The 17,509-nt window shown below is 38.0% G+C and overlaps 1 protein-coding gene across 2 annotated transcripts in view; it reads right to left on the bottom strand.

Annotated features, from left to right (window-relative positions):
- LOC140148629 (bromodomain-containing protein 8-like) overlaps positions 1–16,724 on the bottom strand; it is a 36,037-nt gene extending 19,313 nt beyond the window's left edge. For both annotated transcript variants that reach the window (XM_072170652.1, XM_072170653.1), the window contains exons 1-9: positions 16,667–16,724; positions 8,164–8,257; positions 6,172–6,241; positions 5,300–5,349; positions 4,039–4,245; positions 3,284–3,339; positions 2,122–2,258; positions 1,269–1,355; positions 258–336 (exon numbers count right to left, since the gene is read on the bottom strand). In XM_072170652.1, coding sequence (XP_072026753.1) covers positions 258–336; positions 1,269–1,355; positions 2,122–2,258; positions 3,284–3,339; positions 4,039–4,245; positions 5,300–5,349; positions 6,172–6,241; positions 8,164–8,257; positions 16,667–16,682 — 796 coding nt within the window. In that variant the 5' untranslated portion in view covers positions 16,683–16,724. The remainder of the gene's footprint in view (positions 1–257; positions 337–1,268; positions 1,356–2,121; positions 2,259–3,283; positions 3,340–4,038; positions 4,246–5,299; positions 5,350–6,171; positions 6,242–8,163; positions 8,258–16,666) is intronic.
- Between the last annotated feature and the right edge of the window lie 785 nt (positions 16,725–17,509).

The following is a 17,509-nucleotide window of genomic DNA, read 5'->3' as shown; positions in this document are numbered from 1 at the left end:
TTCTCTATCAGAAGTCAATTTGTGTTAAAATTCCTCCCTACAATGCAATAGGCGTATTGCATAACAATAGATAGTTATGGGGGTTAAGAGGTTAATCAATCTCCTTTGCTATGCAATACACATATTTCATTGTCAGAAAGAAATTCGGCACATATTGAATTCCGGTAGAGATACCCTAAATCTGCAGATTGACAGCCACTTTGTGCTCTGGATCATGTTAACAAATGAGAAAATCCAAACAAATTTGAAAAGCCCACCTAATTTGACATCAGACACAGCCGTCACATCCACATCAGATCCTTCTGCACCGCCTACACTGTCATTAGATTCTTGTGTCTATGAAACAAACACACATTATGAAAAACATTATTTAAACATGTTAACAATAATAGGTTTCATAAAAACACTTCTACTGAAGCATGCTCAATTTGGTTCTCTGTATTCCGAGACAATACCATATCTAATGCCTAATGCCATGCTAACTACATCATTCCAATAGGCAAATTGCAAACCAATAAACATTGATTGGTCCAATGAAATGCATAACATGAATATGTGAGTTTAGCAGGCTATCTGAAAATCGATCAAGCAAAATCAGTTGGAACTCAGAAATATTGATTCTGAGATATAGCCAAACAAAGGATATATATTTCCTTTTGTTTCCTGTTGTTTTGGAAACTCTTTAATTGCTCATATTGTTCAATTTCAATGGTTTTTTCTGAAAATGCAGCTTTGTAAATGCTTTTTACTATCCTATAAAAAACTGAAAATTTAATATTTCCGAGTTCTGACTGATTTTGCTTGATCGCATCACATATATGGATTTGTCTAAATAATCTCAACCGAGTAGCATATTGGATGGAGAAGGTACATTTATATGCAACCTACAAAAGATTTCACCCACCCCAATTTCATATACTGTTATATTTAGTAAGAATTTATGCACATTTGAAAAATCTCCTGAATATTTTCCTGGACATGTGGGATTTAAATTATAAATGGATCATGTTTTGGTTTCATGTTAATTAAAACAAACTTTTTCTATTTTTATCTATAAAATGAGAATTACTTTTAAGAATCTGCCAAATTTGGCCTACACCTTCAACAACAAAATTGATGAACAGTCTAGTCCATATACATCTCAAGTCATTGCTGAATCAGACCTGGTTGTGTATGCTTGAGTTGCTAACAACTGATCACAGATTGTTTGTATCTTGTTAGTAAACTTATCCAAGCTGTATTTCAATGACAGAAACACAAATACCTACCTCTGTGTCTATCTTGTGCTTCTCTGCTAAACTTGATGAAAGAGCATCTGGTGAGGCAGCAAGGTCAAACACTGAATCACCATCATCCTGTAAAATATCATGCATTATTTTAATGGTACTTTTAGTATTACACCTGCTGCTTAATAATTTCAAGTCCAAAGCTTTGCCTTGTTACAAATGGATCTACAACAGTTTTCCTCTAACATATGATAGTGAACTGATAGTCTCATGTATTGAACAGCTGAATTCAACACACGCTTTACCAGAACCACCTCCACCTGTCTCTATGGCCCATTCCTATGATTGGCACTTTCCTGTCGTTGATAGGTGAGCGAGCATCTATATTACACCATTCTTGTACTCACTGTCATTATTTTATATCGATATTCACCACCAACAACAGCAGGAGAGTGCCAATTATAGGTATTGTGTATAGCTGCATCGACATTGCTGTACACCACATACCCACTTAGAATGTGTCGGGATGCAGAAATCCTGATAAGGATGAAATCCAACAGGTGCAAGCCTCCTACATACATGAAACAATGTATAACCTACTATAACCACAATGCTGTTATGATCAAAGTAACACCAATCAGCTCTTAATAGGCGGGGACTCATAACATCGTGGACTGATATAGAACGGCGTACACACAGCTGGGCGCAGCAGTTATGTGAACTGCGCTTTGCGTGAAGACGCATGCTTTTGTGAATTTAGGCCTGCGTTAGTTGGAACTTTATTGACTCGCGCAGTAACAAAAACCGAATAATTCCCGCCTATTAAGAGCTGATCATAGTATAAATACTAGATTTCTCCTTCATTCTTGAATACTACTACTACACCAAAATTTACCTCATTTGGTTTGCCAGTGACATCAATAGCAGAAACCTCAGAGCCTTCTGAAGTTCTGGATGTTTTGGAAGTCCGAGATGGTGGTCTTCTGGATTTACCAGGTGTGGGTACTGCTGAAGATTTACTAGCTGATTTGACTGTTAAATACAAACAAGAACAAATGAGAAGTTTGCACATACAACAAATTAAAAAACATAATCATATGTGATGCGATCAAGCATAAGGCACCGCTAGGGTTCGAACGCAACCTCTCGCACCATAGTCGAACGCCTTAACGATTGAGCTAACTTGACTGCTATATTAAATTTTCAGTTTCTTGCAGGATAGTAAGAAGCATTTACAAAGCTGCATTTTACAGAAAACCCCATTGAAATTGAACAACAAGTTCCAAAGATATGAGCAATTAAAGAGTTTCCAAAACAACAGGTAACAAAAGGAAATATTTCCTTTGTTTGGCTATAACTCAAAATCAATATTTCTGAATTCCGACTGATTTTGCATGATCGCATCACATATTACTACATGACATATCAGAACCAACTTAAACATCATGGTTTAAAAACAGATTTATTTTCATGAATCCCTTCTGCAAGTGTGGTTTTTTGATGTGTGTTTACTTATGTCTGTAGGATCTACATCAGCACGTTACAAAAACAGTGTTACCCTTCTGCAGTAACAAGGGAGTTCTAAAATGCTCAGAAAGTGCTTCAATCGAGATTGCCCTCCTAACTTTGTTCTGTAGTAAATAGCACCCCTCATAACATTTTGAATTGTTAAAAAGAATGCTTTGTTTCTGCATTGAGGCATGTAGATGATGCATGCCTCATCTGAGCATGCTGATACACGAGGCACACATGGAAGAGAAATTGTCCTTGACACACAGATGACAAAAGGACAAATGTCACATACTACACTATTTTGTAAAGATCTTTCGCACTGGCCAACCGATCGCGTAAAAAGAACTAGGTCACATCTGCATCATGTGATGCTATGCAGATTATTCGAATGAGATGCTGATGTGATGTTGACATGATTCAATTAGAACTCATCATCTTCATGTTCACACCAAAACTGCACCAAATCAGGCGGTGCAAAAATAGGTGTAGGGAGCAATCACAGCGGAAGGTAAAACAATTTGAAATACATTCAAAGCCAAACTTACCAGTTTCTGTTGTAGATTTGGAAGGTTCAGCTTCTTCTTCAGCTGTTTTCTTTTTACTGAGAAAGAAAAAATACAATAAATATAACTATGCATTGCGCTAATAATACCACAGTAATATCAAGAGAAAAACTGATATGTGCACATGCTGGTAATGTACTTCCAAGATGTGATCATCTATCTGCCGCATTAAGCAATGGACTTAAAAAATGACACCATTTGAATATATGACAGGTTGAATATAGTCCACCCCCTAACACTATTAGTTATTAGGCGAGGTTTGGGGTGATACAGATTATATCTAGTCAAGGAGTCCGTATCAGGCTTGGCTGGGATACTTTTACTCAAACCCGTCAACACGATAATCCTTGTTAACATTTTGGAGCTCAACCAGCACGGTCACTCTTCCGCACCCACTCAACTCTGCTGAGACCACTGAAACCCGCTTTTTGCTGAAAATTTCATTCAGAAAAGCTACCATGTTTGCTCTCTGTATTATTTGGAGTGGAAAATCTCAGTAAAATCTGTGTTTCACCACCATGAAGCCTGTTATCGAGCCACCATGATAGTTATGAAACAATCATTGCTGTACAAGTTGTCATGCAGAGCCGTGCATGCATAATTATGTCATTACTAACATAATATGGCGCGTCCATACACACATACATGTCAGTAAATTGGGGCGCTTATCCAATGAAAACATGGGAAAGTACTTGATGGTATGATAATAATGCAGACAAATCATTCCCAACACTTACCTCTGGATTTCATTCCACATATCCTGGAGCTTATCATCTGATGAACCACTACGTATCTCATCTATCTCTTTCTTCAGTTGTTTGAATCGGGCCTTATCCTCACGGATCTGTGCTTTTAATTCATCTAGTCTTTCCATGGTCAACTTCTTTACTATCAAATCGCCTGGGGTTTCGACCACTTCAACTCGGTCACTACTTCTTTTCCGTCTGAAATATGTGCACAAAGTAGGGTTAATTGATTTATTCAGCAAAGAGTCTGTTTGGCCATTTATGGGTTGTTTTACAATCAGGGTACATTTCGGCTGAGCACCATATTGTGCCCTCTTTCAAACATAAGATTTACTGAAAATTAAAAGTTGCCATGCCTAATTATTGGCCCCTATTAGTTCCACCTACAGCCACGAAGAAACTGTTTGAAATGCTTAGCATATGATGAAAATATACATTTCTGTGTCATTTTGGGACAAAATAGCTGTCTCATTTGACCTTAGTGAACTTTGCAAATGAAATATCACTGCCAGCAATAACATGAAAACATATTTTGACAATTCCGAAGTAATGTTTGAAACATGATTATTCAAAATTGAGAACCATGTAAGATTGCGACTGTTTTATTAATTGTGCCATTTCTTCAAATTTATGTTGAAAATTCCGTCAAAAAATGTCCTCTCCGAATTCAGGTTCCTAATCCATAGTTAAAATTGACCAAAGATTAAATTTATATTTTCTTGAAAAACAATAATATATATCCTACAAACATATAATAAACACTTAGCCCACTCGCACTTAGTTTCCATGTATCACATGTTTGAAAGTTGGAAGTCATGGTTCCGTCAAAATGTGTCCTCTCTAAAAAATTGGGTATACAGAAACATGTACATCATAAACATGTTTCTGGCATAACTTAAAAATCTGAACACTTGACGCCTAAAAATTTTACAGATTTCCTGTTTGACCCATCTACAACACAAAAACAAATAAATTGAGGAAAAACTAGACACTTCATTTTTAGCCCCTAGTGAGACAAACGGTGTACCCTGATTGTAAAACAACCCTTATACTACACAGTCTTAAAGAAAGTACAGCAACTGAAGGAACAGTCAAGCATGTGTACACTCCTATTAATGTCTGTGCTCTGTAAATATCATATTTTGGTTACTTTCGTTGCCAAAAAGGTACACAGTATGTTCCTTGTGAGCAATGTTAGCTTTTATAATATTCTTTATTGATTAAAAATAAGAAAATAATGCTGCTATCTTACTTGGGAGTTTCTACATTCTCCAGCATGGCTGAATACTGTCTGGCACAATTCTGAAATAAAGAACAAAAAGGTTTTTAGATTATATTTCTTGGTGTACAGGTTACCCACATTATAATTGAAAGAATTCATGCATTCTATGACAATACTATGAGTTGGTGAAAACATAACGCAACAAATCTCAACCAGTACTGGACCAGACGAAAAAAGGCCATTATATACTGGCCCAGTTGTTGGACTAGGTAACATGGGCCAGATAAAGTGAGTGCAAGCACTACATGTAGACTAGACAAAGTCGGTGGGTCACAACTGGTCCAATATTGTGTCACACTTACGGACTTCCTTATTGCAGCCAGACCAGGCTCAGAAATCCGACACGAATCCTTGAATCGATTCGTGCAAAGATTCTCGTAAAACATCAACCGGGCGAATCCATATGGATTCGTATAGTGCATTGGCAGTGTACAGAAAGAAAACAAATATGTACCCAGTTTGAGTCCCGGTTTGAGTATTTATACTTCATTATCTAAGCAACTGAACCCCCAAAATGACGAATTATGGTATAATTTACTTAAATCATTAATAATTTGTACAATAATACTGATTTGAGAGGGCATTTTAACAGCAAAAACAGCCATCGGTTGCGTGCCGATGTTTCGTTTCACCAGAGCCGCCATCTTGGATGACTAAATCAGACTGTCATAAACGTATGAGTGCAGTATATTTTTCAATCATTGTGCAGCGGGAGCGGGATGTAGATTGGGATTCTCGCAAAATTCTTTTGCGAGAATCCAAATGGATTCGCCCGCACTGCCACAGATTTCTAGGCCTGCAGACCTGGCACATTTTTGGCCTAACTTTACAGATATACTTACTCTTTGTGAAAAAAATTCTGGTTGATGACTTGGTTCTGCAAAGGGTTTGACTGCACGACTTACTGACACCCTAGAAAGAAAAATGCACAAAAGATAGTTTAAAATAAAGAGTGCATGCTCACTGTCACCATATGCCAAATGAGTGGGAATTAACACTGTTGCCAACTATCGGCAGATACTGTACACAGCCAATCAGATGCAATGCATAATAACACACTGCACACTTTAAAAGTGCACTGCTATTGTACATGCAATTCTGCTTTTTATTTTGTCATTTCTGGCAAGACTCTTTTTTATTCTATTTTATAACAAAGTCAACATTCATTTTTGACAAGTAAATTGATTACAGTAATGATAAATTGTTCATTATTTTACTATCATATGTGGGTGTGTCAGCAGACTGCTGAAGGTTTGGGGGTTTGACAACCCCCACATCACTACTGGATGCTACTGAACTTTGATACTGCCTGTGTCAGGGCATACCAGGGTCCTGCCAGCCAACACATAAGATTCCTCAAATATGATATGTCACTTTTTTTGAAAAACTGCAGAATACCCTTGCTATTTACTCCAGTATTAACCTTAAACAAACCTACCCAAAAACTTAACCCTAAACTTAACTACACTTCACATAATTCAGGGATAGCATTAGGGCTCTTTTTGAAATTCCCTTACACAGGAAGGTGTGCGCCATCCTGCAGCTTTCCTGTGCTAGCCTTCTTTTGTTAAAATCCTGTGTGATTATAACACTGCAATTAGCCACTTCACTGACTTAAATTAGGAGCCGCTTTCCTGACCGAAGCTTTCCTAAAGGCGCTTAGCGAGGGGAATCCTGCCTTCTTTCTGTGTGAAAACGTGGTAGGGTATTTCAATATGAGCCCTTAAGTAGACTATGCCATAGTCTATTTTTGATGTTAATCATGATGAAAGCATTCAGTTGAACTCAGAATTATACTGATATTAATTACATCAAAATACTCTAAAATTGTTATGAAAAAGTTTATATAATTATATTAGTGACAGTAAAAAAAAGTGTACCGTACGTAGGCTTATATTATTGAATGCAACATATCATAATGTCATAATTGTATTGGCACTTCAATACTGAACAATTCTGATTTTAGAATCTGCCAGTTTATTAATCGCTGAAATTCCAGGTTAAAAATAGACTATGGACTTAAGATTTTAAACGGGCAAAGTCCCTAACACTCACACTGTCAATCATACTTGTTTATCAATCAACTTTAACCGCAAGCAAATACAAGACGCGTCCATGCACAATCCTGCCGCGTTCATGCAATTACACAACACAAAGGCGGGTAGGCCACATACTTGTGTACCATGTAGTTATTAATGGTAATGACAGGTACCGGAGGATTTAAACCATAACGAGATCGGGCGACCAATCACAAGCCAGATCCATTTAAAGATGCATTACATCATGGCCAATTTTAGTAGGCCAGATTTCGACAATCTCATCCATAGAAGCTCATAGACAGCCGTGTTAAGCATGAAAACCGCAATCCAATGTCAGTAGTCCACTTGGGAAGCTAACAAACAGAGGGAGTAGGGTGACTAAAAAGAACAGATGTGAAAATCTATCAATTGTGCACACATTAATTAAATCAGAGTTTTAAGCTTAAATACAATATCCAGAGTATGCACAATGGGCAAGTGGACTACGGGGTAGTCTAGCCCTTAAGTTGCACAACCACAGTGCCAGAATTCATCTTGAATCTTGGGCATCACTTGATGCCCAAAGTTCGACATTGAATTCACATGAATCTTTGTGAATTCACACAAATCTTTGCAAGAATTGATTCATAGATTTGCATGGAATTGTAGCACTGGAATTGTATACACATTTAAAAATACTCAGAATATTGCATTGTATAAATTATATTAGTAGTAAATGTGTTTCACATCACAATTTCATAACTATTTGTAAACAAAGAATAACATGCTATTATATATGTCAACCTATCAACTTACCAGTTCTGATCCCCACTCCTCATAACAGATGAAGCCAAACATAACTTCTCTTTCACAGACCACTGGTCTGTTGGAGCTAGGCTGCTCATCATTTCTGTACAAAGATAAAAGTAGAATTCTTATAAATGCCAAAATCAGGATTTGGACTTACACTCATATATTTTCAATACCAAGTGTTCAATACAATACAATCAGTACCCTTCTGTAAACAACAGTACATGTGGACTACCAACTTCAAATTATGCAGGCATTAACCTCTGGCATGACTGATGCATCTTGGGTAATTAAGGGGCTAAAGTCCACAGAACACTTCCTTGTTACAATCCCTTATCAAACAGTCAGTCCCATATTCTCCCCTTTTAATGTTTAGACTAGACACAAGGAGATAGGTGCAAAATGGCTATAGCCCAGTGCAGCGCTATTTTGCACTGAAATCAATCAGTTTGAACTACCAAAAAGTCTTTTGTTTTACATTTTATGCATCCGATTTCTCATCACATTATATACCTTTAATTTCAATGAATATTGTGTCAACAAGACTGAGCTGCAAACCATTCTAATTTATTTCCAGCTTCAGAGCTTGATCAAAGTCCATTTTTCATCATTACACTTTAATATTACGTGAATTTACGTGATAAGAAATGCCCACCGCGCCTTGATGCTACTATACAAAGTACATAGGTCATGCTGGGTGTGTGCAATTAAAGAAAGCACACAAGGGAAGATAACCACTGGTAGTAGCATGTCTACCAAAAGCAGAAGCCATCATCAGGTGTCATCTTCAAGTAATAAAGATAGACGGACGAGGACATAATTGATAATACTTGATGTGGTGAAGAGATAATATGTTTGGATAGTTGTAACATATTGTTTTTCATATGAATTATGCAATCCTTGTTTCTCAGTGTTTGTTATATAACAACAGGGTTACTTGCGAGGAGGAAGTAACCTAAATTGCATTAAATTCTAAACATCTTTCCGTTTCTTCATAAACATTTGGCGGGAACATTACACAAGCCTCATCCTGATTGGAATATATAAATATATACCGTTCACAACGTGTAGTCAACGGTCATCGTTCATTTTATGTGAAGTTCTGCAACATTGTATTGACACCGAACAAGCGGCGACATTTTCTGTTGTTAACGTATTAAGGTGATTGCAAGATGGTCAAAGCGCCGTAAAGTTTTTGCTGGATTTGCCTCATGCTTTGCCCTATGTGCTACTGCACTCTTAGATACTTCTTTAAGTACATCATATTTTATCAATGCAACAGCAGAAAATCTTGTCAATCGCACAAAAAAAAAAAAAATTGATTGTTCAGACTACAATGCTGTCTCAATATTCACACTGTGCACACATTTGGATTGATCAAGGGATTGAAATCTTACAATCATGGATTTGGAACTCGTTATGATCCAGACAACCCTTACAAAGGTAAGTCTCTTGATGAAAACCTTTGTACGCATGTTACCTTAAACACAATAATTGAATTAACCCTAACCCCTAAGGGCTTTTTGGCGACGGGAAGGGAAAGAAGGAAAGAATAAAGAGAGAAAAGAAAGAAAGAAGTTGTTTGCTCTGGGTGGGATTCGAACCCGAGACCCCTCGCATGCCAAGCACTCGGTCGCGGACACTTTGCCACGGGTCTTGGGCTTTGCTGGCCAGCGAAACCGTGCCTATATATCACTTAGGGCGATTGCGTCATCACACCATGTAGGGATGCACGCACGAGTAGTATTTTGTAGTATACAGGCGGGTTAGGGTTAATGGGTTAATTGGTTTTTTCTCCTTAGTAATCAGAAAACAAATTAACAACAATTGAGATACTCACGATATTCTTTTAATTGACACCACCAATGTGTTAATCTGATATATTTATTAATAACAAAGCCTGAAAATTGGTGACGAGTAACGAGCAAAGCGAGTGGAACGCGCCATACGGCCGGGCTCCTGGTGGGGTCCAGGGGCAAAGCCCCGGTGGGCTTGAGGGGGCAAAGTGCCCCATAGACAGAGGGTAACGGTTTTTTTTACACTTCAGCAGACACCATTTCTGAGGGGGAAAGTTTTTTTTCCGGTTTTGGAGAGTGTCCCTGGACTGGACCTACATGTAATTCAATGTGTCCCTGACTGTTCAATAGAAGCAAAAGTAATCAAAATGTACAACTTTATCCAACTTTGTAAAAAAAAATTGGCATTTTTTTTTTCATTCATTGACTGGTTGACCGGTGACCCGGAAGTGTTGCAAAATGGGAGTGGGTAAATGTGAAAGGTCAATAACTTGTGTGCTGATTGGTCCATTGGTCAATAATGATGCTAAAATATTAATTTATGCACGATGGAGGTTTAGAAATTTTCATGATTTTTAGGATCATTGCAAACACCAATTTGGTAAGCTTATAATCAACGCTCTGCGGGGTCTATTGTTCTATTGTTTCCGATTAGAGCGCTGACATATTGGAAAATGTTGCCAATCAATATTCATGAGACTGTACATAACATTCAACGTCCAGTTTTCTAAATTGGGTGACTTGTGTTTGGCAGGTGTGAAATACATCTAACTGGGCGTTTTAATTACGTAACGAATAAAAGCACTGACATCATCGATCGAATGGCTGCCCAGTGCTGTTATGTGTTTAGTTATTATATAGGCCTAATAATTATTATTAAATGTGTTCAAACTGTTCATCATTCCTTTCTTTTCCCTTCTCTGTACTTATTCTTTCCTAGGCCTACACTTTATCACTCACTCGCTATCCTTGTCCCCTCTCACCCTCCCTCTCTCATTCCCATCATTTTCCTTATATTTCTATTTATCTACTTGTTTTTATTATATCTTTTCATTTCTCCCTTCCTCCAGCCCTCTCTCATTCTCCATATCCCCTCCTCCCCTCTTCCTCCCTCCTCCCATCCCAAGACTTCTCACAGGGGTGAATCTGCCCCTTCCCAACCCCCCTCCCCTCTTTGGGTACGCCACTATTTCTATACCAATCTCCTTCTTAAAATAAAATTAAATGGAAATTTCTTTAAAACAACCTTTATAGGCCTATACTTATATACTTACATGTATACGTATAGCGATTACCATTATAGTGTAATATAGATATGTGGAAATGGCAGCCTTCATACATGTACATTCTAATGTGTAATCGATCAGCAAGAGCATTCAATTTACAGGGTGCGTGCAGCCACCTCTATTTCAAATTCAAGGACTTTCAAGTACCCAAAAATAAATTTTCAAGTACCTTTGAACGGAAGGGCCCCCGGTGGGGTCCAGGGGCGAAGCCCGGTTGGGGGTTCAGGGATGAAGCCCCCTCGAAGCCAGATGGTTTCTGCACATTTAGCACCACATGAAAGGTCATTTCAGAGGGTAAAAAGAACATTTCAAAGCTCCTGGCTTGCTCTACACTTTTAATAAAAAAAAGTGCTTCCTTCTTCCAGAAAACATGCTTTAAAGTTTCGAGTTTCCTATACTTTTATGCACAAGAGACACTCTTAAAATATGTTTTTTGGCTTTATTACATGACCAATCTGGCTGATGTTGATATGTGAAGCAGAAAAATAAAACAATAATTAACCATTTGTGCTTGCATCCACTGCCTCCACCACCCCACCCACCCCCACCAACTGCCACCCCATCCTGGGCCTTGATGGTCAGTGTGCTTTTGGTTAAAATTTCAGGACGACAAACATTTAAGCAGATTTAGCACCCCAAAAGAGACCATTTTTGACATAAAAACCTGTTTTAGACCTTTTTGAAAAAATGCTTCCTTCATCCTAAAAAAGTGGTTTTAAATATTCAGTTTCCTATACTTTTGTACATGAGAGACATTCTTCAAAGTATTTTTTTGGCCTAATAACATGGCCTACATGATTGAAATTGATAATGCGCAATATAAAAACAATGATTCATCAAATTTTTGACCCCAACCCCTCTTCGGGTATGTGGGAGGGGGGGGCACATGGGGAGTACTAATGAATGTGCATGAAGAATACATTGCATGATCAGAGTAATTTGTAAAATTCGGTATGTTAAACATACAGAGTGATGTCACTACAAATTGGGACTAAAATAGTAGGCCTATCCCAAAGGAAATACATATAGGCCTACACACACACACACACACCCACCATCACCCAACCTCCCCCACCCCACCCCACCCCCATGTTCACAACGACGGCTACACAAAGCCAAAGGATACAGCTAAAAGGTTCATGAATATCAAACCTTTGACCGAAGTTTGTTTCCATTTAGACTTAAACATGACTTGATATTAGAGTATAGGGCCTACATATGGGCCTATACAGCATCATCAGTCCAGCATCATCTCAAACGTCATCGTTCATTAATACACATTACATACTTCTTACTTGGGTAATATTCATTGAGGAAAAAGAGATGAGTTTTTGAACGCAAAACCGACACAATCATATAACATGCTGGTCCGATAATGGACTAAAAGTCATCAATTTTGGGCATGAAAAGGTGTTCTCAATAAGATAAAAATGTGACCACATGCATGTTAAATGAGTACCTTTATCTAGTCGAGTCATCCAGTCAGGGTTCTAAGGAATTTTCATTTTAAAATTGGAAATATATGAGTCCAGAAAGAGTTAATGTGTATAATAGCCTACACAAAATGAAAAATATATAGGCCTACAAGACAGATTTATTTCCGAACTTCTTTTCTTACTTTATTTGTAACATAAATTTTTATTGTTTCAGCACATTTTTTCTTTAAGGACTTTCCATAAATTTCAAGGACTTTTCAACAAAATTCCAGGACTTTCAAGGCCTTGAAAAGGCATTTTGATTTTCAAGTACTTTCAAGCACTTTTTTAGCTTTTCAAGGTTCTGCACGCACCCTGAATTTATTTAAATGAAGCAGTAGCACCTAAAGTCAGGTGGGTGGTAAAGATGATTGCATCGACAGCTAAAGCCTCCTTTAGACTTCAGACCCACACAAGCACACATTTGGGATACCGGGTACGTGGGAACAATGGTACCACTTTACACATGACTGCCCTTAGCCCCTTACACATGACTGTATTGTGGTCACTTATTGATACTCGCCTGTTGTGTAGAGCGTTACTATGATGCCGGATCAGTGACCAATTTAATGGCGGAACCCTTTGTTCGAAACAATGGTACCACTTTTATGAATAGCCTGTCGCAACTTCTAATCGGCATCACACGAACAAAGCATTATAATAATCTATTTCGACTCTATTTCTATTAAAAGCTCTTTGCTTATAATCACTCATTTTTGGGCTGAATCAACTTGTGTCCGACTGGACGCAACGGGTTGATGAAATTTGTTGAACATTGCGTCCAGCAATACAAAAATGCATCTGGACGCAAGCATTCAAGCGTCCAGTGGGAGCTTTGCTCTAGGTCCAGGTAATTCGTTTATATACTTTATTTTCTGCAATCTTGATGTGCAATTTAGTTTATTTTGTAAAAATAGTTCTGTAACTGTATTTTAAGTGCGTATTTGTATGTATAAAGTACAAAATAAAATAAAATTAAATTAAATCAGGGACTCTCCAAATCTGAATTTTTTGTCAGTTTTTGATTTCAAATAAAGACTGACCCGCATAATGAGCTCGTAGTCGTACATCACTCCATGCAACCATGCGTAGCAAGTTTACAAATTAGAATGTCAGTAAATATAGTTTATTAAAAACATTTACAAAGTACGGTACATGTATATTAAAAAAGCTAAATTCCACATAAACTAGAAACGTCGCGGTTTTCGACGCAAGGCGTCGAATGGGATGCCTCCACCATGGGGCGATTTAAATGTTTACAAATCCATTGACCTAAGATGACCCTTGGGTGACCCTGGATGACCCCAAAATGACATGCCAAAAATTTGGCTCTAAATGTTGACTGTACCCCACCAAGTTTCATGCCCATACGACCAATTTTATTAATTTGAACTCAGATGACCCCTATTTTTTTTGGTACCGTATAAAATGTTAGTTTTCACTGTCAGTATATAGATGCCCTCTTTAAATTTGGGCCCAAACAGATGAGGCAATACAAAGAAAATCGCTCTTTAATACCAGCGCATATGTCGCCAATTAATGCGAGCCACTCATTCGAACGCAAGTCCTGTCAGCTCTTTTGATATGTCACGACTGTCTGCACGCCATGTACGTATCGGTCGTATCTGGTACTCATGTACCAGGGTTTTCTTAAAGTATTTTGCAGAAGGGGTATTTTCAAATTTTTTTGACCCTTTCAATTGTGAATTTTTCCTCTGAAGGGATCAAAAACATTGCCCAAGGGGTATTTTTATAATATTATTTTTGAAGACATTTTAACAATGTGTGTAATTTTGGAGCAATGGCGGATCTAGAGCAGTCAGAAGGGTGGGGACAATTTTAGAAGAAAATAATCAAATCTAAAAAATCTTAAAATGTCCCCTGAGAAGTAAGAAACTTTTGCAAAATGAAGACCTAATTGGAGCGATTTGGTGGACCATTTTGGCACTATTAATGTGTAAAATTTTAGTTTAAAAAAACCACGAAAATTTGTGAAATGAGCAGTCTATGAAGCCTTTTGTGGACGGCAAGTTTTCCCTATATGGTAGGCATATAAATTGTGTTAAACATAAATTGGCAAATGTCGAAAGCAGAAGTTAAAGTGGCAATTTGTTTATCAACTACGCAGGGGTGTTCCCCCCCTCAGAACTTGGACATTTTGCAAAGTGAAAACCTGAGGGAAAATTTTGCAAAATTAAAGTCCAATTGAAGCCATTTGGTGCATCATTAAAACAGAAAAAAAGAAACCGAACTCAATTTGCAAAATTTCAAACTGACGCTATACAAGTCTTGAGATTCGCATTTCACTAAAACATGCATGGATGGATGCTGACAAAATGTGATGGGCCCTGCATATTGGGAGTAGGTCTGCCAAAAGCCGAGAATAAATGCACAATATCGGTAGTTTCTCTATTCAAATCTTGGAATATTTGAACGCGTACATTTTCAAGATTTTGTACGCGTTGGACTTTGGATCTGAAGGGTTACACAAAGTGTCTGAACGCGAAAATATGTGTGTTTGTTTTGTGCGTAAACCCTGTCATGATCATGTACTGTGTTATGCACATCGTGTACGCGTTTGACTATTAATGTCCACCGTAATAATATTTTAAACAACATTCCTGCGGCTTATTCAAAATCTCGAATTTCAATTCAACAAAACTACAGCACCTAAGTCTTGATTTTTTCAGGCTATGTCATGTATGTTTAATATACTGAAATTATTAATTTATCAAGCCTGAGAGTATGAACGTACCCGTCCCGGCCCGGCCCCCAACTTTCGATCTTTCAAAGGCCCCCTTTGCAATGATTTTTCATCAAATTTACCCCCCTTTTTCATGCAAAATCGAGGACAAAATTTGGGCAAAAACAACCCATTTTTTGTGGTTTTCAATGACCAGAATTTCAAACACCCCTTTTCAATGATTAGAATTTAAAACAACCCTTATCAATGACACTAAATATTGACATAAAATATTGCCAATTTCGCGGTCCTTACTGAATACTGACTGGTAAAAAAATTAACCCCTTTTCCGCGCAATTTGGTAACTCTCATGGTTGTCAACTTTTGTGTTGAGTTGGGGGGGGGGGGGCCAATGACATTATGCAGTGCATGTACACGCAGTGCTAGCCCAAGGTAGTAGGCGAGGTACTCACACCTCCGTCACTACACCTCCGTCCTTCTCCGTACGAAGGTCTACTCCTGAGCCTATCTGGTCCAGGGTACACATAAAATACCACTTTTTCTGATTTACCACTTCCTACCATTCCTCAAGATGAGACAAAACATATTTGGTGCATGTTCGTAAATTTTGAGCACATTTGAGGATGTAAAAGACCAGACTTGTGACTGTTATCGTCGCCGTGTTTTGAATTCTTCCCATAAATAGATTAGATGCCGTCAGTCAGTGTGACGCCATCACCGCGACGCGAGTTCACGGTGCCCGTTTCTGTGTACGTATGGCACTCATGGCCCTATGGTGAGGAAGGAACAACTAGGGCCATGATGTTTTGGGCTAACGCAGTGCATTCCCCGCCCCAACTCAACACAAAGCCAAAGCCGCCCAGGTTGACAACCATGAGAGTTACCAAATTGCGCGGAAAAGGGAATGTCGCAAGTTTAGTGGAAATGAATGACACGATAGCGCGACCGATTGTGCTTTAATACAATTTACATGATTTAGTGAATTTACACGCATGCACGTACACTTTTTCATTTTATTGATCTTTTACTAGACTGCCAGTGCCATGACTGCAGAATTCGGAAGTTTCCGTTTTTGTCGCGATAAAATAATACCTTCAAAAACATCTTTATATGAGATTAAGATCAATGTAAACGGGTATACACATTTATCATAACATCAGGATAACAGTTAAGTGATAGAATTAAATAAATGATTCGTAGTTTTGTGAAAAATTAACAAATTTATGGGCTGATCTTTTGTGGACTTACTCGGTTTTGCCGCCATGGTTATTCCTTTTTTAATAGCAGCACCACCCCTCTGTCACTCAGAGCATGCAGAACAAGACAGAACCTGAAAATATGAAGCACGAATTTGAATTTGCAAGAAAGAAAGAAAGAAAGAAAGAAAGAAAGAAAGAAAGAAAGAAAGAAAGAAAGAAAGAAAGAAAGAAAGAAAGAAAGAAAGAAAGAAAGAAAAAAGGAAAGAAAGAAAGAAAGAAAGAAAAAAAAAAAAAGAAAGAAAGAGGAAGAAAGAAAGAAAGAAAGAAAGAAAGAAAGAAAGAAAGAAAGAAAGAAAGAAAGAAAGAAAGAAAGAAAGAAAGAAAAAAAAAAAGAAAGAAAAAAAAAAAAAAAGAAAGAAAGAAAGAAAGAAAAAAAAAAAAAAGAAAAAAAAAACTAGAAAAGGAATATAGAAGGAGGAGAGGAGTTAGAGTAGAGTAGAGTAGAGTAGAGTAGAGTAAAGTAGAGCAGAGCCCGGGAGTAGAGTAGAATAGAAGTAGAGTAGACGGTAGAGTAGTAGAGTAGAGTAGAGTATATAGAGTAGAGTAGAGTAGAGTCCCGGAGTAGAGTAGAGTAGAGTAGCGTGCACTAATGAGGGGTGGATGATGTGAGACCAGGGGGACCCGATGATCAGAGTAGATGAGAGTTGAGGCTCAACTCTCTTCTGGATTATATCTACTCGGATGTTCAGGCTTGAGACCAATCAAGCCCAGAGCAGGAGACAGAACGGTATACTCACAGGCTGAAGAGTCCAAGCGGCCAGAGCATGACAGGATCCAGTATAGATCTGAGAAGCGCGGAGCAGTACTAGGCCTAGTAGATGAACGGGTCCAG

The sequence above is a fragment of the Amphiura filiformis genome, chromosome 3 (assembly GCF_039555335.1).
Source record: "Amphiura filiformis chromosome 3, Afil_fr2py, whole genome shotgun sequence".
Lineage (NCBI taxonomy): Eukaryota > Metazoa > Echinodermata > Ophiuroidea > Amphilepidida > Amphiuridae > Amphiura > Amphiura filiformis.
Note: the sequence above shows the minus strand (reverse complement) of the source record. Positions and strands in the feature narration are given on the sequence as shown.